Source organism: Callionymus lyra, chromosome 10, assembly GCF_982586985.1.
Source record: "Callionymus lyra chromosome 10, fCalLyr1.hap1.1, whole genome shotgun sequence".
NCBI classification, from domain to species: Eukaryota; Metazoa; Chordata; class Actinopteri; order Syngnathiformes; family Callionymidae; genus Callionymus; species Callionymus lyra.
Genome location: NC_141827.1, coordinates 13,183,156 through 13,208,135, shown reverse-complemented (window position 1 = coordinate 13,208,135; position 24,980 = coordinate 13,183,156). Strand labels below are relative to the sequence as shown.

Genomic DNA, 24,980 nt, shown 5'->3' with positions numbered 1-24,980 from the left:
GAAGGGGGGGGTTGCTGGGTCTAATCCCACTTGAGGTTGCTTAAAAACTGAAATATGTTGAGTATTTAAAACCTTTACAAATATAAGACGACAGAATCATTTGAGTTTAAATTTTGGCTATAAGCAGACACCAGATTAGTTTCAAAACAGTCGTTGTTAAATTTGAATAACCTTATGTAAAGGTGGGAAGTAGAAAGGTATATCACATGTTTCATGTAAGAAAACTGAAGAAAAGTGTTTAATTCTGTGAACCCTGTTTAGAAATTCATCATTTCAATCATACATAAATATAAAGTTTTATCACAAAATCAGCTATAAAAACAATCTCACTTTTGAATTCACTTGTTTGACGTAACAACTTTAACAATCCATGCAAGGATTCCATGAAAAATATGCCAAAACAATAAACACAAAAGTATTGTTGGTCGTGTTGTTGGTTTAGAAATGCGAAAAGCGAAAGGTATTTCCTCATCATCTGTGTTAGCATCTCCATCCATGTAGCCTTAAAAAATAGACACATATGGATCATTACTATTGTCATGAGATCCAAACTGTTCGATGCCATTGAACGTTAGGACAGAATGAAAGTGTGACCACACGTGTGTCTTCACTTAGACTAGAGGTCTGGTCACGTTGAGCCGCGATGTCACAGTCGTGTACAGTCGTCTCCGGGGATTTACACGTTTTCACGCGGCTACAGAGTCAAAAGTGTTCAGGCTCAGGAAGACGTGCGTGATCCCCGGCGTATCGGATGACACAATAATCACAGTTGTATTAGACGTGCTTTAACAACAACTAGACAGGATGGACTCCAACACCCTTTGATCTGGTGCGGCGCGGCAGGAAGACGAGGACAAAAGCACTTCTTAAGGGCGGCTTTGAACCGAGAACCAGTTCTTCTCTAATGGAACTATGCATTAAGAAAAAAACTTGTGCAACTGAAGTTAAGAGCAACTATTAAAAGGTTCCTCCGGATTAGACTCTTCAGTCAGGATCCAAATATTTCTCTTAATTCTATTGACAAAATCAATTTATCTCTTTCAGAAACATTCTTCAGTCTTCTCACACTTTCAACTTTAGTCTGCACAGGATGCATGCAAAACAGTGTTGGTTATATAACGATAAACAAGTAATCTAGGATTCATTCTTGCATCTTAATATCTTTAAATAATACCATTTTCTGGACTTATCATTAGGTCAAATAAGACATGTTTCTTAAAATATGTTCTTAGTTATACTTGGAAAACGCATTTGAACTCTTTTTGTTCATTTTTCCTAAAGTTTATTTTCATGCCAAACTAAACTTTGATCCACTTTGTGTCCAGGAAAGTGAATAAACTGAGTTGCAACAAAAGAAGGATCATCATTATGGAATAAAGGCCCCACCTTGACATTCCTAAACTAAAATTAGAAAGTAATTTTTTTTTCTAGTGTCCATTTGTCTGTCTGATAGCTAAAGATTCCAAAAAAGTGAATAACTGGTGAGATTGTTCAGAAAAAAGTATACTAAAGCACAATCTGTCTCGATTCAGAACTCTGCAGCGAGAATTCTGACCCGCTCTAGTAGAAGAACTCACATTTCTCCGATCCTTAAAACTCTTCACTGGGTTCCAGTTTCTTTCAGGATCAACTTTAAAATTCTGGTTCTTACTTTCAGATCTATTCATGGTCAGACTCCTCCTTACATCAGTGATCTGATCCAGCCTTACACCCCAGCTCGGGCTCTGAGGTCTGTGGATCAGAATCTACTGATGGTTCCACGTACACGGTTCAGGACCAGAGGAGAGAACTCCTTCCAGACTGTTGCTCCTAAGCTTTGGAACGATCTCCCTCTCTCTTTGCGCTTGATGGAGTCTACTGACTCCTTTAAGAAATATCTTAAGAAGTTTTTATTTGTTCAGGCTTTTCCTTGATTTTCTGGAACTCCTGTTGTGTTATCAGTTTTATCTTGCCCTTTAAAGTATATACTTTATTGAATATTGTTTTGATTGTTTAAGCGCTTTGTGACCCTGGTCTGGAAAAGCGCTATATAAATAAAAATTACTTACTTACTTACTTACTTACAAACATTTGATGATGTTTTTCTAAATATCCATCTGGATCCGTGGGTCATTTGAAGATGAAGGCGCTCCAGTTCTCGCACCTGTTACAGTGTTTAACCCTCCTTGTGTATGAACTGAATGCTGTTTAACATTTTAGATTTTTTTTTAATAATAATTGACAATCGTCATTAAATCAAGGTAAGGAGGTAACTTATGAGTATGGAGTATCAGATTTTCATGGTGTTGTGTTGCAGGTTCTTGACCTGAGGGAAAAGGGGGATTTGGCTGCTGGGTTTTGCGATTAGGCAGCATTTAGGGCTGTTAACAGCAGGTGAGGTGCCAGATGCATTCCTGGGCACAATCCCCATTAAGCAGAGAACAAAACTCTTTTCTGCACCGCGATGGTTCTTTAGCCCCCGAATTTCTTCCCACCATCACCATGCCTGGCCGTGTACACACTCGTAATAGGCTTATAAACATTCTTAGAACAATGAGAAGGAAAGATTCCCACTGGGCCGCCAATCAACACTCTCTTCTTTTTTCTTCCCTCACTTCAGGTGTGGGTGTTGCTGTGTGTCGACCCATCTTTGTTTCCCTCTCTTTTGTTCGTGTTAGCCTGCTCCGCATGCAACCAGCAACAACGGGTGAGTTCCGTGGCGTCCGGAGACAGAAGAAGAGCCTGACATGCTCCGACAAGTCGTGGTCTTATGAAGAAGGGAGATGTGAGAATGTGGTTTAAGAACACAAGCATTACTCATACATAGCTGCTGCTTTAAGTGCGGCTTCGCCCTCTTCGTCACTCGTCGCTTCAAAGGGCAGCTGCGGCCCAGAAGACGAGCTCAGGTGGATGATACTTTTGAGGAGAAAGTATCTATCGGCGTCTTCTTCAAATGAAACTCTTTTGAAGTGTGAAGTCTCTTCTTTCAGGCCAGCATGGATGTCACTTCAGAGGAGAGAAATTGGAACGATCTTCCTCTCCTTCTGTGTTTGATGATCTACTGACTCCTTCAAGAAACATCTTAAGATACTTTTATTTGTGCAGGCTTTTTCCTGTTTTCTGGGACTCATGTGTTTGTCTTATGTACCTTGACCTTTTAAGGATATATTTTAATTGTGTATTGTTTTTGATTGTTCAAGAGCTTTATGACCCTGGTCTAGAAAGGCACTTTACAAATAACCTTTACTTACTTACTTATTTACTTTGACTCAGAAATCATGTCACATTGGCTTCAGGCTGTGACAAAAGTGGCCCTACATGTGGCCCTTTGCCACTGTATATCTGAGGCCCTAATGAGTGTAAAATTGTAGAAACAAAGTAAAAATATTTATTTATTGGACATTTATTTCCAATTTTATAAAGTACCTTTGTTTTATCCCAATATTCTTATTATTTTTCAAATTATTTTTCAGAACTCTGCAGCGAGAATTCTGACCTGCTCTAGTAGAAGAACTCACATTTCTCCGATCCTTCAAACTCTTCACTGGCTTCCAGTTTCTTTCAGGATCAACTTTAAAATTCTGGTTCTTAATTTCAATTCAATTCAATTCAATTTTATTTTAAGAGGTCTGTGGATCAGAATCTACTGATGGTTCCTGAACACGCTTCAGGACCAGAGGAGAGAAATCCTTCCAGACTGTTGCTCCTAAGCTTTGGAACGATCTTCCTCTCCCTCTGTGTTTGATGATCTACTGACTCCTTCAAGAAACATCTTAAGACATTTTAATTTGTTCAGGCTTTTCCTTGATTTTCTGGAACTCCTTTCCAAGTTTTATCTTGACCTTTAAAGTACATACTTTATTGAATATTTTGCTATACAAATAAAAATTACTTACTAACTTACTTTTTCCTTTAAGGAACCCCCTTGAAAAATACTCACTTTCTTTTGCAGATAATAGTTTTCTTAATCATGTTTTCTGTAAATTTTTAGTGTAATAGTTGAGCCTTATTGATACATAGATAAAACTTTATTGATAGTGATAGAAATAAATATTGTGCAACTGATTCCAAAAGGCTTTGACACTTTTACCGTCTCAAAAAAAATTGAGAAGGTCTGTAGAATAAAATGTTTGAATTAAAAAAAAAAAAAACATTTATTTTTATTCCTTCTGTCACTTGACTTGACGGCTCTAAGCGTGAGCTGTTTATTGGAGCAAATTGAAGCTTGGATTAGGGAGTCATGGGTTGTGTATTGAGGGGACACTATGGTCCTCCTCGTCTGGCAAGTGAAGGCCGGGGGGGTCGAAAGTGAAAACCTCTCCAGTAAAGAGCTCCGTTAGAAACGTAATAGATGTTGGGCTAATAAAGATGACGGCACACATTCATATGCATTCACTTGTGTGCTCAGCTTGAAGAAGTCTGCCTCGCAGGATGAACAAAGGGGAGGAAGGAAGCCGGCGGCTGAGCCCGGGGGGTGTTGGGCGACAACACACACTCACACGAAAGAAGAAAAAAAAACACACACACACCACACACAGGGTCTTGGAGCCCAAGTTACTGTCCCTCAAGAAGTAACAGCAGTGACAGCTGGACCAGCTCACTGCTCTGGTCGTTAACAGCCGACACACACACACACACACGAAAATGTGAACACACATGCTCACACACACAAATGTGAACACACATGCTCAGACACACACACAAATGCACAAATGCACACACACACACAAACACATGCTCACTCACACAAATGTGGACACACACATTCCCACTAACGCATACACACACACACTCTCTCACACACACACACACACAGAGGATGTTCCATCCTGTTGACTGTTTACCTTTCACAGTGGACGGCCAACTTGGGAGGCCCGTGTGACGTGTGATCACAGCCTCACAGCCTCACAGCTGTCTCAGGCAGGATGGTTTGTTGTCGTCTCTCTCATTTGCTACATCACTAGCTTTCTGTGCCTGTAATACCGTCCGGAGATATCGCTCCCTGGTCCTTCTGGTCCACGTTTCTTATCGACTTACACACACACACAACAACAACAAACCAACAGTGTGTGTAGTTGGATAATGTGTCTATGATTCTGGAGTCCTCATCTGGATTGAGTTCTCTGGAAAGTTACACTGTGTAAAAAGATACTTTTGTACTTTTCACCAGGTGATCAATTGAGCTCGATGTTTTACTTTAAATACTAAAATACAACTTAAAATGTTAGGTTTGTCAGCTTGTATGTATTTCCCCAGCCAACGGAATTAGTCAAAAAAGAAAAAAAACAGTCATCATGTTATATAAATGACGAGGTTTAATATATATTTATCCTTGATTTTCTGGAACTCCTGTTGTGTTATCAGTTTTATCTTGATCTTTAAAGTATATACTTTATTGAATATTGTTTTGATTGTTTAAGCGCTTTGTGACCCTGGTCTGGAAAAGCGCTATATAAATAAAAATGACTTACTTACTTACTATTTATCCGCATTTCAAACATGTATTTGGTGATGACGTGACGTAGCTTAACATTGCAAACGACATAAGGCGCTGTTTATGCACTTCTTTTATTTTAAAACAGCAGAAAACCAAATTTGAAAAGCTTTCTGTGTGGAGAAGCTACGGCAAGTGTAGGTTCCAACACCCTCTAGTGGAAGAAGGTCGAACTGCAGATTTCACAGGTTCGATCAGATTGTCAAAATCTCATTGTTTAACAAACATTTGACGCAAACATATAGATACAAATTACAAAAAAAGGATGCAAACTAATCCAAACTAATATAGAAACATGGAACAAGTCGAATTAAAAGTAAAATCAAGAAGCCACAATTGTTGATGTATTAATTTACAAAGTAAAATCGAATGGTTAATAATATAAACACAAGAAAAACCTGCAATTAAAATAGATGTATATTTAACCTGCATCACAATACGAAGTGTATATTTCTGTAAACCTTATGCTTTTTATTTATTTCGTTTTCAAACATACACCAAGACACTATTTGCACAAAATCTAAAATAATGTATGATTGAAATTGTTCGCGTGATTATGTAATAATTATACAAAAAGCTATTGTTTTAAAATCACATCAAATGATCATAACATTGAAAAGAAATATGAATTTCAACACATCCAAGCGTCAAGTGTGTCACGTGACCGTGCACGGAAGTGACTGCGGGTGAGTCTCTGCGTCTGTGCGGCAGGTTCGTTTCCTTTTTTAAATTCACATAAACTGTTTATAAAAACACATTTATCTGCATTTTGGGGGTTTGTCGGAGACACATTAGAAGCTGGAGGTGTATTTCGCAAATAGGAAGTGACGTTTCATTTGAAGAGGAAGTGTTTCGTTTGTGCGTCCGACTCAACTAAAAATATAAACATCCTGTAAATGATGTTTATATATTTCTAAAGGTAAACGTGCTAATGTAACTTCTATTTGCTGAATTCATTATTGCTTCCGTATTAAAATGTACGTGGTATTATTGACGTCAGTTTATTTTTTGTCCAACTAATGACGAACAATTCACCAGGTTGTATGTATCTGAGAGGAATGTGTCACGTGACTAGTGTTTATGGCCAGAGATCAAGGATGGTTGAAGTGAGAGTGCAGGTACAGGTGTGGACGAGGATGACACTGAGAAAGGAAACGTGTGCTGTGTCTACAATCGCATACTTCTCTTAGTATACTAGAAGTTAGTATGCATCAGGATAGTGTACATACTAACTAGTACGCAAATTCTCCACAGATAGTATGTCTCAAATCAAACACTGCTGCTACGAACTAACAGGAAATGACACGACAGCTTCTTCTTCTACTTCTATTTAACGATGGTTTCAACCAGTGCTGTGTCTCAAATCGCATACTTGCGTACTCAAAGTTAGTATTTTTAGTGCGTAAGTGCGTCTCAATTCTTAGTATTTAGTGCGCCATGCACACTAAATTGTCGTACTAAAACGCCCACAAAACTGAGTATGGTTCGATGGACACTATCTACCCTAAACGGCCACCATCTTAGTGACGTTGTAAACTGAAGTTACGTCATATATAAATGCATATATATATTCATATACTTACAGGTGTATTTTCAGCCGTCTTCGGTGCTGATACCAGCTTAAATATCTCGCGAATATATAGATTCTCGTATTCTTTCTTTATTTCTTTTTCCAAACTTGCAAAACGTGCTGCCAGCAGGTGGCGATAGCGTTCAAACAGCTGGTAGAAATCATCTTTAAATAGAAGTAGAAGAAGAAGCTGTCGCGTCATTTCCTGTTGGTGTGTAGCAGCAGAGTTTGATTTGAGACATACTATCTTTGGAGAATTTGCGTACTAGTTAGTATGTACACTATCCTGATGCATACTAACTTCTAGTATACTAAGAGAAGTATGCTGTTTGAACACTATCGCCGACACCTGCTGGCAGCACATTTTGCAAGTTTGGAAAAAGAAATAAAGAAAAAATATGAGAATCTAAATATTTGTGAGATATTTAAGCTGGTATCAGCACCGAAGACGTGTCATCCTTCTACTGCTGCTGAAAATACACCTGTAAGTATATGAATATATATGCATTTATATATGACGTAACTTCAATTTATAACGTCACTAAGATGGCGGCCGTTTAGGGTAGATAGTGTCCATCGAACCATACTCAGTTTTGTGGGCGTTTTAGTACGACAATTTAGTGTGCATGACGCCCCAAGTTTCGCATACTAAGAATTGAGACGCACTTGCGCACTAAAAATACTAACTTTGAGTACGCAGGTATGCGATTTGAGACACAGCACAGGTCACTTGACTAAATGAGATCATAAATGAGTGTTTTAAAGCTCAGGTGACGAAGTTTGGAAGTTTTTTTCTCTTTGGTAGTTGATTCATTTACGAGCAATTGCATCAAGTATTTTTAAAACCTTTCCCACCTGCACGCTGATGTTTTCACGGGGGTCAGAGGCGGATTCAAGATGTCGAAGGAACTGTTATCTCAGTGAAATGACTTTAGATAGATATCAGATAACCTTTAGGATTTAGTTGAACAATAACAAACGTTTTTGTCTCTGCCCAGAGACTCCAGTGAGGACTTGTGATGACTTACACACATGTTCTGTTGCTTTGTAATGGTGAGGGTTCATTTTCAGGAGATGTGTTTTCAGAATGATTGACAGCTGCCAGCAGGTTGAACCTGAGGGAGTTGCTGGAGTTAGTGGTTAGTTCTTGCCCTGGTTGTTTAGGTTGGCAATTGGCCTAGTTTTGTTCAGTTACAAAACAATTATACATTAATGAAACATTCGTAACAAGTGAACAACTTATAAGACTTAAAATGGCAATTTGAGCTGAAACAAAATAAACATAATGTAAAATTATGATATGATGTGATATGAATTTATTCATCCCAATTTCGGAAATTTAAGTTGTCACAGCAGCTCACGGAAATAGTTATTAACACATTTACATACTGTACACATATTAAAAAGACAATAAAGCCTTAACATGATAATAATCATGAAGATAAATTAAAATATAGACAATAATAAATAAAGTACAATAAAGTACAGGTTTTTGTTGAGATTTCTTTCAAAGAATATAATTAATATATGAAGGATATTTAATGATAAAATCAATATTTGAAAATGTAAATCATTCTAGTTTTTTCTACTTATTGTTAATCTTCATTATGGTTGACAATTTCCAGGAATTCAGTTTGGGTAGAATGCGTCCAATGGAAGCAGAGAACAAGGATCGTCGCCTCATGATTCATCCTATTAAGCGAGTTAATCCTGTTTTTTCCAAATGAACCTTCCCAGGGGAATAATAAATGTCTTCAAGCACACCCACGTCAAAACGTCACAGCCATGACTCGGCACTATTTTATGATCATGAGATCTTCAGTCTAAATATAGCAGTAGCCTGTGAGGACCAAACAACATCTTCAACATCCTCATTCATTTTGTCAAATGTCTTAACCCAGTCTTTGAGTCTAAACTTGAAGGACATTGCTGGAATTGAATTGAATTTTAATTAAAGATAAGGAGAGTGGACCACCTCTGATATACATGTCCTGTAAAAATACATTTTTATTGTGCTTGTTAACATCGATAGGCACACGCAGCTGCTCGTGGAAAGTTCTTTTCTAGAGATGAACCTGTCTTTGACGGTAAAAACTGCTCAGAACTTCCCATCATAGAACTGGCTCTATTGTGTGACGGTCAGTAGTCCATGTTTGTCTTTTCTGTCCATCAGCTTGCACACAAACATTGCTACACAACATTAGTTTCCCAACCATGAACTCACACTTTAACATCAACATTGTGGTCCTTCGAACACGTTGTGTGTTGCACTGAAATATACATAAAGTCAAGCTGTTGATTCTACTTCCTAAATACTGCAAACATTTTCCACGTGTGTCCGTGAAGAAGTTCTGAATTTTGTGTTGAACTTAAGAGTTAAAGAAACGTTCTTTTCTGATTTTGTGACTGAGATACTTATGGTATGAAGTCCGTTCACATTTTTTTATTCATGTTTTTTGAACTACTAAAAACCCTGCTAAAGTGACCTTCAGCTGGGTTGTAGAATTACTGACTTGGTGCTTGGTTCTGGTTTTCTATGGATTCATTTAAGATGTTGTGTTTGCAACACTGTCAATAAAACCTTCTGACTCTGACAATTATATCTATATTATTTTATTTCTGTACACTTTCGCTTTGAATGTGTTTCTATAGTAACATGGTTTATTTCTTTCTTTTGCTCCATAATCTTTAACAATCCATTTTGAATTTTAAGTGCAGCTCTGAAGAAGTAAAGCACCTTTTGTGTTTCATTCAAAAGTTCAAGTGTGAAAAAATGAAATTGGCTTTGAATGAAATGCTTTGCTCATTTCCTGAAAACCACAGGCCGGGAACATTTGCTCAGTTGCAACTGTGTCAATATCATTTCACGCATCCCTCTCTTTGGAATACTGGATTTCATTCTCTTGCTACACTGTTGACAAATTTGTTTGGACTTTCCCTTGTGCACCAACAGCCAGAGGATTGTGTAGGAAGACTTTTGCCTTTGAGCAAAGTACAAAGTCTGTATGTCACTGGAATATATGTCCAGTTGTGGAAGGACTCAGGCTGCGCACGAGGTTTAACTTTCAAGCACCGGCGTTCAGGTTGGTTATACTGTTATTATGTTTGTTCTGTATTTTATTTAATTTAGAAAAAAAGCTCAGCTGACCAAAGCCTGTTAAATTGCCTAGAATATTTGGTCTTGATTTATTCAATCTGTGTACTACAGTTATTGTTATTTTTGGTTTTACTGGGCATGTTGGGGATTTACTGTGGAGGAGATTTTGACCGGATATGCGTGCAGCATCATGGCTGATGCTGCGATTGTGTCTTTTGGAAAGGAGGCGTCACTTTAAACATATTAACTTTTAATGATATTTATTCATGCTGTGGAAAATTCTGACCACTCATGCAGACATTAGTCTGTATTAAAGTGGTGCTCGCAAAGTCGGAGAGGAAACTGTACATGAAGAAAAGTATTTTGTTGTGTTTTATGTGATTCGTGTCCGTACTTGGGTATTTTTTTTTATTTTCTTAAAAGGACAACAAAACCCAACTATCCTGACATGACGATTTTTTTGAAGTTATAACTTTATAAAGTTCTCCCCCGTCTGAAATCACGGTGAACGTGAGGTTATGAGAGCGGAGACCATTATGATGTAATAATGGCTTCACTCCTCCTCCAGCCAGCTTTAATCACACCCACTTTGTTTATACAATGAGTCCCTTGGAGGCCTTGGAGAACTCTGATTAATGACGCAAGGAGACAAACGTCAAAGCTTAACAGATCACAGTGGTGTGGTTATGGTAAACAAGATTTCATCTCCAGAAAAATGTTTTCACATTTTCTGATGTAAATATCTTTATTAAAAGAGAGTTTTGTACAAACAGACACTGATGAGTACACTAGAGTCCAACATCTATTTAAGACACACTTAAATCAACACATTAGTTAAACTTTTAACCATTTGAAGCTACACTAGCCAAGGTCGAATGAGAAAGTGCCTCTTGCCCCACACCTCGATGCCCTCATGTGTTTATAGAGCGAGAGAAACATTTCCTGGAAGCTTCGGAAAATACTTTAGACCAGTTGGTCTTCTTAACAAATGTAATCGAGATTTTCTCTTTTTTGATTCAGGGGTCTGGAAAGGATGTTTGGGGGTGTGGTCCTGCTGCTGGTCACGCTGGGTGTCTGTGGTGGACATGGCAAGGAGACGGTGGAGACGCAGCGTTCCGGTCATGTGTCCGTGGTGGTCGTGGGAGGCACCGGTGACCTGGCGAGGAAGTACCTGTGGCAGGGTTTCTTCAACTTGTACATCGACCAGGTCACCGGCGGAAACAGCTTCTCCTTCTACGGCTGTGGCATGTCTCCTCCGGAAAAGGCCACGCCGATCCTCTTCGAGATCCTGAAGTCCGTGTCCTGCCCGGAGTCTGTGCCGGACGAACGCTGTGCGGTTCTGAAAGAACAGTTCTTGCGGCTGGCTCAGTATCGCCAGCTAAAGACGGTGGAAGACTATCGGGATCTCGGGAAGAACATCGAGAGGCAGCTCGAAGACGAAGGGATGAAGGAGGCCGGGAGGCTCTTCTACCTGTCGGTGCCAGCGTTCACGTACGCAGACATCGCAGATAAGATCGACAAGAGTTGCAGACCTCCACCTGGAGCTTGGATGCGGGTGGTGTTGGAGAAGCCTTTTGGGCACGACTACAAAAGTGCACAAGTGTTAGCAGCTCAACTCGCAAAATCATTGAAAGAAGAGGAAATGTACCGAATCGACCACTACTTAGGAAAGTCGGTACGAAACCTCTTGACCGTTGATGACTGGAATGCACACGTTTCTTTGCATGTATTCATGTTTCTAATGTGCATTCCACAGTTCAAGTGACGTAATCACTCTCCCTACATTCTCAGGTGGTTTCAAAAATACTTGCATTCAGAGAACAGAACAAGAAATTCCTGGATCCCATTTGGAATAAACACCATATCGAGCGAGTGGAGATCGTTTTAAAAGAAACGTTGGATGTAAAAGGTGAATGAAATCAACTCTGTTGTCTGATTGAACAGCTTTCTTTACCTGTCTTGTGATTTCCTTTTAAAGGTCGAATCCCTTTCTACGACAAGTACGGAGTGATCCGAGATGTTCTTCAAAACCACCTGACCGAGGTCATGGCACTGCTGACCATGAGGCTTCCTGCCAATCTCAGCAGCAGCGAGCAGGTTCTCCAGAGGAAGATGCAGGTCTTTGGGTCAGTGCTGCCTTTGGGCAAGAATCAAGTGGTGCTGGGTCAGTACCAGACCTACCAGGCGGAGGTCCAACAGGAGCTGAAGAATACCAAAGATCACGTTAGTTTAACACCTACTTATGCTGGTAAGAATTTAACATTTCCATTGCAGAAGTAGAAGCCAGAAAACGGAGATAAAGAGGAGAGTGCAGGCAGAGTGAAACAGGCAAAGCACAAGGTCAGGTATGACGTATGAGTAGCAGCAACCCTGTATATGACGTGGCCTTTATGTCGAAGAGGCAGAGTTAGAAGAGTCAGAGATGAAGATGCTCAGCTCTTAAAGGGAAGGACAAGACGAGAAACAAGTTTGAAGTTGGACTTTGACACATGAAGAGCTTTGGAACGATCTTCCTCTCTCTTTGCGCTTGATGATCTACTGACTCCTTCAAGAAACATCTTAAGACGTTTTTATTTGTTCAGACTTTTCCTTGATTTTCTGGAACTCCTGTTGTGTTTTCAATTTTATCTTGACCTTTAAAATATATACTTTATTGAATATTGTTCTGATTGTTTAAGCGCTTTGTGACCCTGGTCTGGAAAAGCGCTATACAAATAAAAATGACTTACTTACTTACTTACTTACTTACTTACTATGAGAGGGGTTCATAGATGTACTAAATGAGAAGATTAAAAGTAGAGGCTTGACCAGAAGGGATGATAGAGAGGTTATGGTGGAGGACCTGCAGTGGCCGCCCTGAATGGGAAGTGTCAAATCACAAGAAATTTGGACGACAAAAGACAAAAGACTAACTGAGTTATTGTTTCTTTCAGCCGTGCTGGCGCACATGAATGACCCTCAGTATGAAAATGTTCCAATCCTTCTGATTTCTGGGAAAATGTTGGACGAACGCGTGGGATACGCGAGGATCCTCTTCAAGAACGACATCTTCTGCGTTCAAAGCCCCGACAGCGTTCACTGCAAGCCCAAACAGATCGTCTTCCACTTTGGCCACGGGGAACTCAAACACCCCTCGATCCTGGTCAGTAAGAACCTATTCAAGCCCAGACTGGTGGACAAGGAGTGGAAGGAGGTGACGGAGCACGCCGACCTCAACGTTCTAGGGCTCCATGTTTCCGACTACTACGTTCAGAGTCCCGCAGTGGAGAGAGAGGCGTACGCCATGTTGATTTCTCATATCTATGCCGGGCGTAAAAATAACTTCATCAGCAGCGAGAACCTCCTGGCCTCCTGGCTGATGTGGACGCCGATGCTGAACGCTCTGGAGACCTCTTTCCCACGCGTCTACCCCGGGGGGGCGGACAACCACGACCTGCTGAACCTTCGTCTGAGAGGGAAAGAGCTCGGCTTCACCACTGAAGTCGTGATCATCGAACCCGATCAGAACGGGGCCACGTCGACCAGAGACTTCACAACGCTTCAGGGGAAGTACCGAGGCGCGGAGATGGTGTCCGCCTGGTCCCAGGATCTGGTGGAGAAGCTGGCGGCGGACATCCAGGAGGCGGCGGAAGCCGCCGTGCTCCAGGACGGCGTGTTCCATCTCGCCCTCTCCGGCGGGTTCACGCCCATCGCCCTCTTCCACCGGCTGGCCCTGCACCACTTCTCCTTCCCCTGGAGGAACACTCACGTGTGGATGGTGGACGAGCGCTGCGTTCCTCACTCCGACCCGGAATCCAACTTCCACAGCGTGCACGAGCACCTCCTCCAACACGTGGGGGTCCCCTACTACAACATCCACCCCATGCCGGTCCAGGTCCAGCAGCGTCTGTGCGCTCCGGAGGACGGGGCGGCGCAGATGTACGAGGACCGGCTCCGAGAGCTGGTGAAGGACTCCAGGTTCGACTTCGTGCTGTTGGGGGTCGGCTACGACGGACACGTCGCCTCCCTGTTCCCGGGGGCCGACGTGAGGGAGGAGAGGCTGGTGTCTCTGACCGAGGGTCCGGTTCAGCCGCACCGGCGTCTGAGTCTCACCGTGTCGGCCATCAACCGGGCCCGCCGGGTCGCCCTGCTGGTGATGGGCAAAGGCAAACACGACATGGTCACCCAGCTGAGCCGAAGCAAGGACGACCCCATCAAGTGGCCCGTGACCGCGGTGAAACCGGGAGACGGTCGGCTGGTTTGGTACATGGATTACGATGCGCTTCTAGGATGAGGAATGGACTCCCCAACGCTACCTGTTCAGGGCACAGCAGGACTTGACAACTGGCTTGTCAAAGGTGGACGTTTGACGACCTGTGACCTCATGTCGGCCATCTTACAATTCAAACTTACTATATTACCAATGAGTCGCTTATAGTTGAACTTCTATACCTTTATGATTCACACTTGGCAGTGGTCAGTATGTTCCTGTCCTGTCTCCGAATCAACATACAAGCTAAAGTTCCAATTCCCCCTAGAAGACCTGACACAGGAACATCCTCAGTCGTCTTCCACCACTGCTTGTAATACAGGATGGTCAAGTGTCCACTTTACACAACCTATGAGGTTGTGAATATCTGAACTCCTGGAAGTCTTGAAATCAAAAACAAAATCCTGGCTCTAGATGCCTCGGTGTGCATCGAGAACTTACCTCTGAAGACCAGATCTCTTGAGCCCTGCTGGACAACATGACCACCTCTCTCTTGATGGTTTAATCTTATCTCAGGGGATGAACGTCCTCTTTGTCCATGAACTGATGCAACACCTTCAAGTGCCTTCGATCGACACGATGATAATGTGATCATTTCTGAGCAGAAGTCGGGTTAAAGCCTGATGCTCATGTTCCTCATAGGTTTCAATGGAAATAAGTTGAGTGGTGAAATTCCCAAAGAAAGCATCTCTGGTGACGCTTTCTTCGCTTGGACATTAAAGCTTATAAAAACTAATAGGACGAGGAAGATTGGCAAAAAAACATCACATCATCTGAAGTCTGTGATACAATTGTGTTAATATGATTCATCAGTACTGCTGTTCAAATAAAAACATGCTTTATCGGAGGGAAATATGATTTTATTTTTTTTTTCTCAGGGTTTAAAGTTACCGGCTTCCATTCCGAAGGAAACACACTCGCGTCCAAACATTAGAAAAGGATTGTGTGTGTCATTGCATGACAGCTGGACTTTTTTTATTGGTCTCTTTTCCCGCTCCACAGCCGATCGATCAGCCTGATTCCTTCACGCGCCGCCAGTAGACCTGCAGACACAGGAGCCCGGGTTTGAAACTCGACGACGATGAGAGACGTTGAGTTTTACCGCAGCTCAGGATGGAAGCGACCGTGAGGAACAGAGACGCGTAGTAGAGTTCCACTGTAGTCGTCGCCTGAAAACACACATCAGAAACTCTTCTCACGGTCAAGCTTGTTGCAGGGTTTCCACATAGGATTCATCAAAATGTTGAGAAGAATCGTGCATTTGTTTGGTATTATGTTTGAAACGGGTTTTCAATGTAATATATTCAATACATGCCTTTCAAATGGAATATAAAGCACGTTATGTCTGCCAGTAACCTGTAGAAAACCACTTTTCTATGGCAGTGTTACAGATGATTCAATGTTTATAAGCAGGTATTGTATTTGGTTTTAGAGACAAAGAGACAGATAATGATGAAGATGGAACTTGAGTCAGATCATTCTAAATTAAAAGTGTATTTTTAAAAAAAAAGACTGTCTTTAGTTCTTGGCGTCAGATCTTACACATGTTGCTGCGGTCAGGGTCAGGATGCAAGTACAGGCCGCGTGAACACATGAAACCACGCCAAACAAGTGGAATGCGGCCCAGACGCCCTGAGGGACTGGCTCCAAAACTGTGAACAGGACTGAGAAGGCTGTCGCAGCACAAGATAGTCAAAGTGATGTTTTCTTTAAGAAGATGCTCTGGTGACGCCCACCTGAGGCCATGAAAGAAAATGCCAGTGAGGCAGCCAAGTTGTTCAGGAGAGGCTGTTGGCAGAACCTTGAAGATTTGGGCCTTAAAAAGTAAATCTACGTTAAAACACATGTAAGCGGCTCTCAAGATGTCTTCACTTGCCTGCTCATGACGTAGATCTGAGGCAGCACAACGAGAGCTGTGAACATTGCATTCAGGATCTGGCTGCAAGCATCAGCAACCGTCATTTTAACAAACAAATGTCGTGAAATTCAACTTACAACTTGAGTCTTTTTTTCCGTGGGATCCATCTGCTGCTGTGGTACGACGCGAGGACCAAGACGTAGAGGAACATGGATCAGGTCTAGAGCCGGAACACCAGGACGACAGCTCGGTGTAACCAGAGAGCCGGGCTTGAGTTTCACACGCAGCACCTGCAGCCTCGCACACATCATCAGTCCTTGTAAACGGCAACACATGTTGGCTTCAAATCCCTGCTCGTAAACTTTTGTTGCTGTAAATTGAGTCTATATGGACTTCCCAGATGCAATAAAAACACCTCCGGCACAAAGGTGAGTTATTTAATCCTGGTGGAATTTTGGTCAAAGGGTTATTGTTACATACACATTCGACCACATCTGTCGAGTTCTCCAGCTAGCCGGGGTCAGAGGCACTCTCCAGGATGTCTTGTTGCAGCCACAACTTTGATTGTTCAGCAGCTTCACTTATCATTGTGACAAATGGGGGAAGAATTTTAAACCACCGAAGAAAAACACAAAAACCGCATATGCAATCTATTTGAATTATTATCTACCAAAGAAAAAATAGTTTCTGTTTTAACAGAGGATTTTGTTGTAGTTGTTTAATAAATATTTATATAAAACTGCAACAAAACAAAATGTAAGGTTAAAGTTTCTTTTTACTTCTTTTTTTTAAATATTATATAAACACCAACATATCAAATTATAATTAAATTATTTTTAGGTGATAATAAACTACCACAAAAAAACCCTCTTTTTTTCTTCTATGCAGGTCCATTTTATATTTGAAGTCACAGAAAAAGTGCTCCTAAATTTTAATGCGCAAACACTGAATACATTTTAAAGTATTTTAAGAGTCGTGCACTTAAATCATTTCATTTTAAATGCTTGAAGATTAAAAGTTATCTCAATATGACCGTTTGTTGTTGATTAAAACACTTTTTTGTTACTTAAAATATCACAAGCACCCAATTTACTTTTGCGCTGTGTTCCAAAGTGAATAACTGGTGAATTTTTGTAACTTCAAATAGTTTAAAATGTGAATTGGCCCAAACAACGAGTGTAAAATGGTGTTTTTTCTTTTAATAATATAATGTAAATGACAGTAAATACATTCAGCATCCACAACTTAACTTAGAAAATGTTGTCACAACATGATCTGGAGCTTGTAATCCATGCGTTTGTTTCTTCTCGTCTGGACTATTGTAACAGTTTGTTTTCATGTCTTAACAAGAAGGATCTGTCTCGCCTGCAATTGATACAAAACCCTGCAGTGAGAATTCTGCCCCGCTCTAGTAGAAGAACTTACATTTCTCTGATCCTTAAAACTCTTCACTGGCTTCCAGTTTCTTTCAGGATCAACTTTAGAATTCTGGTTCTTACTTTCAGATCTATTCATGGTCAGACTCCTCCTTACATCACTGATCTGATCCAGCCTTACACCCCAGCTCGGGCTCTGAGGTCTGTGGATCAGAATCTACTGACTCCTTCAAGAAACATCTGAAGACATTTTTATTTGTTCAGGCTTTTCCTTGATTTTCTGGAACTCCTGTTGTGTTATCAGTTTTATCTTGATCTTTAAAGTATATACTTTATTGAATATTGTTTTGATTGTTTAAGCGCTTTATGACCCTGGTCTGGAAAAGCGCTATATAAATAAAAAGGACTTACTTACAATAAAATAAGTGCTATACTCACCCCGCTCCAGTAGAGGTCGCCTTCCAAGTAGGCGTTCTTTGTGATTTGCCGCGAAGTTTGGTCAGGAAATAAACCGAGGATAACAACAACAGAAGCTTTTGTCGACTTGTCTGTCCAGGTTCAACGGCTAAAAAAAAAAGTTAATTCTTCCTTTTAAAAACATTTAAGGGGACGACTATGTCTGTGGACCAGGAGCAGACCACGCAGGTGTGACGCTCATCATATCTTAAATCTGTGTCTTTGACGAACTCGTCCCTGGTTTTTCATTTCAGCGTCTGAAGGCATCGATTCACTACACGGTGGGTCGTCTGTGTCAGAAGGTCGGTGAAGACCAGAGGAGGAAGTTCAGCCGGCAGGTGATCGCAGCGATAGCAGAGACAACCTTCAGACAGTGCGGTGGGTAAACTCACCTGTGGCTCTACCTGGTGGTCAGAACATCAGCTGTCGCGGTGCATTATGGTTCTTCTGGACGTAACAATACATGCATGTATTAAGTTCTACTGATTGACCCAGTAAGTAATTTTTATTTGTATAGCGCTTTTCCAGACCAGGGTCACAAAGCGCTTAAACAATCAAAACAATATTCAATAAAGTATATACTTTAAAGGTCAAGATAAAACTGATAATACAAGGAGTTCCAGAAAATCAGGGAAAACCTGAACAAATAAAAATGTCTTAAGATGTTTCTTGAAAGAGTCAGTAGATCATCAAACACAGAGGGAGAGGAAGATCGTTCCAAAGCTTAGGAGCAACAGTCTGGAAGGATTTCTCTCCTCTGGTCCTGAACCGTGTTCAGGAACCATCAGTAGATTCTGATCCACAGACCTCAGAGCCCAAGCTGGGGTGTAAGGCTGGATCAGATCACTGATGTAAGGAGGAGTCTGACCATGAATAGATCTGAAAGTAAGAACCAGAATTCTAAAGTTGATCCTGGAAGCCAGTGAAGAGTTTTAAAATGTATTTTTATATATATATATATTCATATATATATTCATCACTCCTGCTTTTTCCTGTTTCAGATATATTTGCCAAAGACTTGGAGGCTTTTTCCAGGTACGTCTCTTATTAGCTTGATGTCTTTTCCACTTGACTTATGAATTCTGTTTTCAAGGCACGCCAAAAGAAGCACGGTATCCGTGGAAGATGTCAAGCTGGCCGCTCGCCGCAGCACCGCACTGGTGAGCCATGGATACATCAGACAAAAGAACGTTTCATTGAATGTGTTTTATTTATTTCAGAGTAGCTACATACAAAAGAAGAGCGAAGAAATCGCTCTGGAGCAGAAGGACTTGAAGAAGCATTCGGTTAAAAGGAAGAGCAAAGTGGTGGAGGAGGAGGATCAGGACAGGGATTAGGGCCAAGACAAAGGTTTAAGCTTAAATTAAAGTTATGTAAAGTGCATGTTTTGTTCCTTGTCAAAACTTTTCAGTTACTTTTTTATGTGAAATTAAGTAAATTAATTATTTTGGCATAAGAAACATGTCTTCATTGTGTCCCTACGTTCAGGCCTCACATTTTACCGTTACTATAAAATGCAATTACTAAATATGAAAGTAATAATTGATAGGGTAACGATAAAATTAATTTTCAATGAATATACTCTACATGTTGTTAGAACTAATTAAGTCTTTATTTTTAGCCCTTGAAAAATCATGATCAGCTACTTGGATTTGCTACTCAGAGCCAAGTATGTTAAGTTCCTCTTACATTTAGGCTTCAATGTATGATGACATGATAAAGTACCACAGCCATCAACAGGCTAATCTCAGTGCAACACAACTATAGCAGCAAAACGATGACTCATTGTCATGACTTCTTTGTCCTAATACTGACATTAAATAAAATAAATGAATTGTACACTGAAGACTTTCTTGAGATCCCCTTGTATACGCTTATAAATAATGCAGTGAGTGTGATTTTAATAATTTAACACATGATTTATCCAGAGTTAAGTGTACGGCATCATCGCAGAAACCAGAGACGAGACTTAAAAAACAAGACTGGTACTACCCCACGTCATGTCTGAGAAGGTCAGACGTTCAAACCTCCATCTTCGTCCTTCAGAACCGACTTCTCTGGTTTCAAACGGAGACCTCGACCAGCAGAGCGGGTCCCTAAATATGTGAATGGGATTAGAAGTTTTTTTTTTTTTTTGTACGACTAGGAATCTATTTATTAAAATGACCTTTATTCAAGAACTCTCTTCATTTGACACCTCACAAACATCAAGCAACTGGGAACCACTCCATGTTCTCACACACGCTCCTGGAGTTCTCAATCGGTGTCACGCACATCAAGTACACACTTACAGATCAGTTCATATACATGAAAACACACGCCATACAGCACTCAAATCAGGTTATACAAGCAATACAAAGTCACAACATTCAACTACATTTGATATTTTTGCAGACATGACAGTCGAGGGGGAAGAGTTGGAGGAAAAAAAAGAGACTGATGAACAGAAGAGATGTCCTTGTTAGGGAAGGTGCTCGTAGCTTCCACTCACACACTCAGAAAGCAGTCAGATTGGGCTCTTTCACCGCACAACCAGTCCCGTTTCATCACGCCTCTCTCCGTTCGCTCACTCATTGCTGCACTCCTCGCCACCATCCAATCGCACTTTGTTCTCAAAACGTCAGCTGTGCAGTTCTCGCTCCATGTAAAAGTGGATAAAAGTGAAAAACCACCCACCGTCTCTGAGAACGTGCGGTGTGACGCCGTTTCTTTGATGTCAAAGCATTTACAGGTGGGAAGAGGGACAAAGATACCGAGATCAGCCCGAGAATGCTGCCAAAGAGGAGCTTCCTCGCAGGGCAGTGGAAGAGAACTGCAGAAGAGATTTCAATCAAGGCTTTTCCACACAACTTGACTGCAAATGAAGTTGCACTTAAAACATGTAGGTTTTCAATCAGATTCTTCCTAATGCATGTTTTTGCCCAGAGAGATAATGACCAAAACAGGAATTCGCTGCAAACATTCATTGTGTGATAGAGAAATGATTAACAACGTGCATTAGAGAATCTAGTTGAATTGGAACACCAAAAAAAAAAAAAAAAAAAAAAATAGCACTTGAGTCACATATCCTGATGAATGCTAAAGAAAATCTTCTCTGAATTTAGAAAAAACAAACAAAAAAACTCCACAAATGAATTCAAACCAGCAGTAACGGCAAAAAAGTACTTTGGAGAAAAGAGACATGTAGCTTTCTCATAATACTTACCAAACAGAAAAATACTTTACATACCCCACCCAGAGGACTTTTCCATACTGGAGCCAAACCCTGAGCTAAACCCACTCCCACTGGTGGCAGCATTTGAGCCCGTCCCCCAGCCTAGACTGGCCGACCCGGTGCCGTAGTTACTGTTGCCTGCGCTGAACGACTGATTCTGCTCTCGACTAGTGTTGTTCCCTGCGGTGGTGCTGCCTGAGGAGGACGACTGCTGCTGACTGGCCAACATCCCCATCATACCCCAGCTACTCTGCAGCGCGGCCTGTGCCGCCGCCATCATGGCCGGATTCAGACCGAAGGAACCAAAGTTGGCCAGACTGCTGTTGGAGCTGCTCCCTGCTATCCCACTACGGCTGCTACCAAACGCCTGCGCTCCGAAACCGTTGCCAAACCGAGCCGTGCGGTCAAACTGCCTGTTGCCGTGCTTCGGCTCGGCGTTGGAAATGTGAACGCTGACACCTTTGACGATGAGATCCTCCCCGCACAATGACTGGGCCACCTGGAGGAGGAAACAGTGGTCAGAACCGAGCGAACCAGAGAGTCTCTGCAATGTTCAAATAGCGGCTGAGTTGGGTTGTGAGGACTCAGCATAGAGCAAAGATTATAGAGCTGATAGTGCCATCTAGTGGGCATCATAAACATGGACATCGTTACTGTATGTTTAAATGAGGTTTACTACTCAACAACCTTTTATCTGTAAAATAAAATAAGTATTTTTCTGCTCCTATAATTACATCAAAACTGTCCTTAAATATAATACCAATTTTCTTCAACTGCAGCATATCATCATTTGTATTATGAGTGCACCATTTTGTCTTTGCCTCAAACTGGTAAAGTCTTTGTTTTGACCTGATCTATCAAGGTAGTCTCTTGGTCTCGACAGTCCAGATTACTCCAATGTCCAGTGACTATTATCTCTAATGATGATGCCATTACTAAAACAATCAAATAAAACCATAGGCGGATGTCCTGTTATTTAGCACAACATGCAACAATAGGCAACTAAAAGCCACATTTTCTAACTAGTTAAGAAATAAACAATACACTGGATATTAAATGAAAGTCAAACCAACTGCCAGGGAAACAATTTAAGTCGGATTTCAAATATCCAAAATAAACAATGATCATCCTTTATGAAGAAAGGAGGGATGCACCGATCCGACTTTTATGGACTTATGTTGGTGAGACCTGTGTTGTAACTTATTCGGGTTACATTAGTTGATTTATGACATTGTTTATTTAAATTATTGATTAAAGGCTGCTAATTTAATATTATTATTATTTTAGTTATGAACACAGTTAAAAGAATGAAATTGATGATTCAGTCGATTGATATCAATGAGAAAATCGCATGTTTGATCATGTTTCGTTAGATAGATCTACATTACCTAGATCGGGTTAATACCCAATCCTACTTGGAGAGGCGGAACTTGTCCGATACCAGAATCGGATCCCTTGTTTTATTCTCGTTTAATAATTTCTTGGAAGAGTTTGTAATTCTGTTCACCCTCATCAAGATCATTTTTTGACACGTTACTTTTCAAAACATTGAGTAACTAACCTGATCATCTGCAAAAGTAACGAAGGCGAAAGCACGGAAAGGCTTCGGGATGAACACGTCGGTGACATCGCCGTACTGCATGAAAAACTGCCGCAGGTCATCGGTCGTCATGTCTTCTGTGCAGCGGCCGACAAACACCTTCCTGCTTCTCAACGGCTCATCCGGTCCCTGCTGTCATTAAACAAAACGATATATACATTTATAGAACAATTAAAAGCTTTTAAAAGGGTGTGCACGGTTTTAGCTTCCAAACACAATCACAATTCATGTACATGTACCAGATTCACCTTTGAGTTCGGGAGCTTGCAGTCGCACCATCTGCCGTCGATCATGTGGCGCTGTGAGATCACCTTCTCTTGAGACTCGTACTCCGTGAATCTCACGAACCCGAATCCCTTTGAGTTCCCGGTCTTTGCGTCCCTCTTCACCTGAAAAAAAAAAAAGGTTTTAAAATAAAATCACATTCCTAATTTATTTGTTCAGGCTTTTCCTTGATTTTCTGGAACTCCTGTTGTGTTATCAGTTTTATCTTGATCTTTAAAGTATATACTTTATTGAATATTGTTTTGATTGTTTAAGCGCTTTGTGACCCTGGTCTGGAAAAGCGCTATATAAATAAAAATTACTTACTTACCATCTTGATATGGATTTAAAAATATTCTGCTTTTTTGTTCTCTTTCTTATTCTGGCCCTGAATGTGGAAGAAACATCTTAAGTCGTTTTTATTTGTTCAGGCTTTTCCTTGATTTTCTGGTACTCCTGTTGTGTTATCAGTTTTATCTTGATCTTTAAAGTATATACTTTATTGAATATTGTTTTGATTGTTTAAGCGCTTTGTGACCCTGGTCTGGAAAGGCGCTATACAAATAAAAATTACTTACTTACCATCTTGATATGGATTTAAAAATATTCTGCTTTTTTGTTCTCTTTCTTATTCTGGCCCTGAATGTGGAAGAAACATCTTAAGACGTTTTAATTTTTTCAGGCTTTTCCTTGATTTTCTGGAACTCCTGTTGTGTTCTCAGTGTTATCTTGACCTTTAAAGTATTGAATATTGTTTTGATTGTTTAAGCGCTTTGTGACCCTGGTCACAATTAATAAGTAATATTACTTAATTAATAAGAAATCATACCTGAACCATGATGACTTCCCCAAACGTGCTGAAGTAGTCCTTCAGGTCCTGCTCAGATGTCTTCCAAGGAAGCCCCAGTACGATGAGGTCTGAGGTCTTCATGTCCCCTCTCTTCATTTTCACAGCTGAGGACGCATCGATTTCGTCCATCTTCCTCTTGTTGTCTGCAATGTCACAATAGAAAAGCAGGTTTATTTCAGGTATCCTTTAGAAACGACTTCATCCATTATGCAGACCCAACGACAGCAGTGTAATCTGTACCTTTTGGATAGTTGACCACGTACACGACGTTCCCCCATCCGTTCTCCGGCGCGTGTAGGATCCCCTCCACCAGCCGGACCCCCCTCATACACTGAGACACGGGGCTCCTGTACCTCAACCCGCAGGCCCCGGGGAACTGCGCCGACACCGTGGACAGCAAGATAGTGCCGTCGTCTTCCGACGGGATCTCCATGGGCTCTTCGTTCTCCTCCTCCGCCACTCGAATGTAAACTTCGGCCATGATCTCGCTCTCGTCGGCTCCTTCGAAATTAAGCGTTGCCACTTTCGCGAATAGTTAGGATAAAAATGACGACTGAATAAATAAAACAAAAAACGGACTCTGTCGGGTTGTTAATACTCAAAATATAAACGATTTAAACGGTGACGAAGTGTTAGCAGCGAGTAGTGTGGCGTCCTTTGTTCGCTGCTAGCATAACATCGACGCTAACTCCAGGCACGGACAACACGACAGATAAAACAACAAATGCTCTGTATTATTGTTATTCGGGTTTAAATAGAAAACGACAACTACTTATTTCCTTCAACGACGATTTCAAAGGCAATTTTCCTCGCGAGCGCTAGCATTTACCTGAGCGAACTGAACGACGGAAACATGGCTGGATGACGTCACAGGGGCTAACTTCCGTCAGAGGGCGATACCAACTCTGACGCGACAAAAAAGGGGTTAGTGATCTAGTTAACGTTTGCTTTACTTCGTGGATTTAAACAATCC

At 41.1% G+C, this 24,980-nt stretch overlaps 4 protein-coding genes across 8 annotated transcripts; 2 read left to right on the top strand and 2 right to left on the bottom strand.

The window, feature by feature from the left end:
* The first annotated feature begins 6,150 nt into the window (after positions 1-6,150).
* Positions 6,151-15,236, top strand: h6pd (hexose-6-phosphate dehydrogenase (glucose 1-dehydrogenase)). 2 transcript variants are annotated; one of them, XM_087800206.1, is made up of 5 exons: positions 6,151-6,184; positions 11,161-11,815; positions 11,932-12,049; positions 12,119-12,388; positions 13,074-15,236. In XM_087800206.1, the coding sequence occupies exons 2-5, from the start codon at positions 11,174-11,176 to the stop codon at positions 14,411-14,413; spliced, it is 2,370 nt and encodes a 789-aa protein (XP_087656332.1). In that variant the 5' UTR covers positions 6,151-6,184; positions 11,161-11,173; the 3' UTR covers positions 14,414-15,236. The 2 variants fall into 2 exon arrangements, with proteins under 2 accessions (XP_087656332.1, XP_087656331.1); XM_087800205.1 differs by lacking the exon at positions 6,151-6,184 and adding an exon at positions 9,997-10,126.
* An 83-nt stretch (positions 15,237-15,319) lies between these two features.
* LOC148070413 (uncharacterized) lies at positions 15,320-17,783 on the bottom strand. 2 transcript variants are annotated; one of them, XM_087800214.1, is made up of 6 exons: positions 16,385-17,783; positions 16,266-16,328; positions 16,126-16,205; positions 15,932-16,062; positions 15,492-15,558; positions 15,320-15,432 (listed from the first exon to the last, which is right to left on the bottom strand). In XM_087800214.1, exons 1-6 carry the CDS (start codon positions 16,456-16,458, stop codon positions 15,365-15,367), a joined length of 483 nt encoding a protein of 160 aa, XP_087656340.1. In that variant the 5' UTR covers positions 16,459-17,783; the 3' UTR covers positions 15,320-15,364. The 2 variants fall into 2 exon arrangements, with proteins under 2 accessions (XP_087656340.1, XP_087656339.1); XM_087800213.1 differs by having other exon boundaries at positions 15,320-15,558.
* A 203-nt stretch (positions 17,784-17,986) lies between these two features.
* On the top strand, positions 17,987-19,416 carry cenps (centromere protein S). Its single transcript, XM_087800215.1, has 5 exons — positions 17,987-18,268; positions 18,334-18,457; positions 19,081-19,114; positions 19,173-19,239; positions 19,300-19,416. Exons 1-5 carry the CDS (start codon positions 18,239-18,241, stop codon positions 19,414-19,416), a joined length of 372 nt encoding a protein of 123 aa, XP_087656341.1. The 5' UTR covers positions 17,987-18,238.
* tardbpb (TAR DNA binding protein b) lies at positions 19,271-24,857 on the bottom strand. 3 transcript variants are annotated; one of them, XM_087800207.1, is made up of 6 exons: positions 24,248-24,857; positions 23,987-24,150; positions 23,133-23,282; positions 22,855-23,025; positions 20,756-21,792; positions 19,271-20,175 (listed from the first exon to the last, which is right to left on the bottom strand). In XM_087800207.1, the coding sequence occupies exons 1-5, from the start codon at positions 24,486-24,488 to the stop codon at positions 21,301-21,303; spliced, it is 1,218 nt and encodes a 405-aa protein (XP_087656333.1). In that variant the 5' UTR covers positions 24,489-24,857; the 3' UTR covers positions 19,271-20,175; positions 20,756-21,300. The 3 variants fall into 3 exon arrangements, with proteins under 3 accessions (XP_087656333.1, XP_087656334.1, XP_087656335.1); XM_087800208.1 differs by having other exon boundaries at positions 23,142-23,282; XM_087800209.1 differs by having other exon boundaries at positions 22,855-23,022; positions 23,142-23,282.
* Between the last annotated feature and the right edge of the window lie 123 nt (positions 24,858-24,980).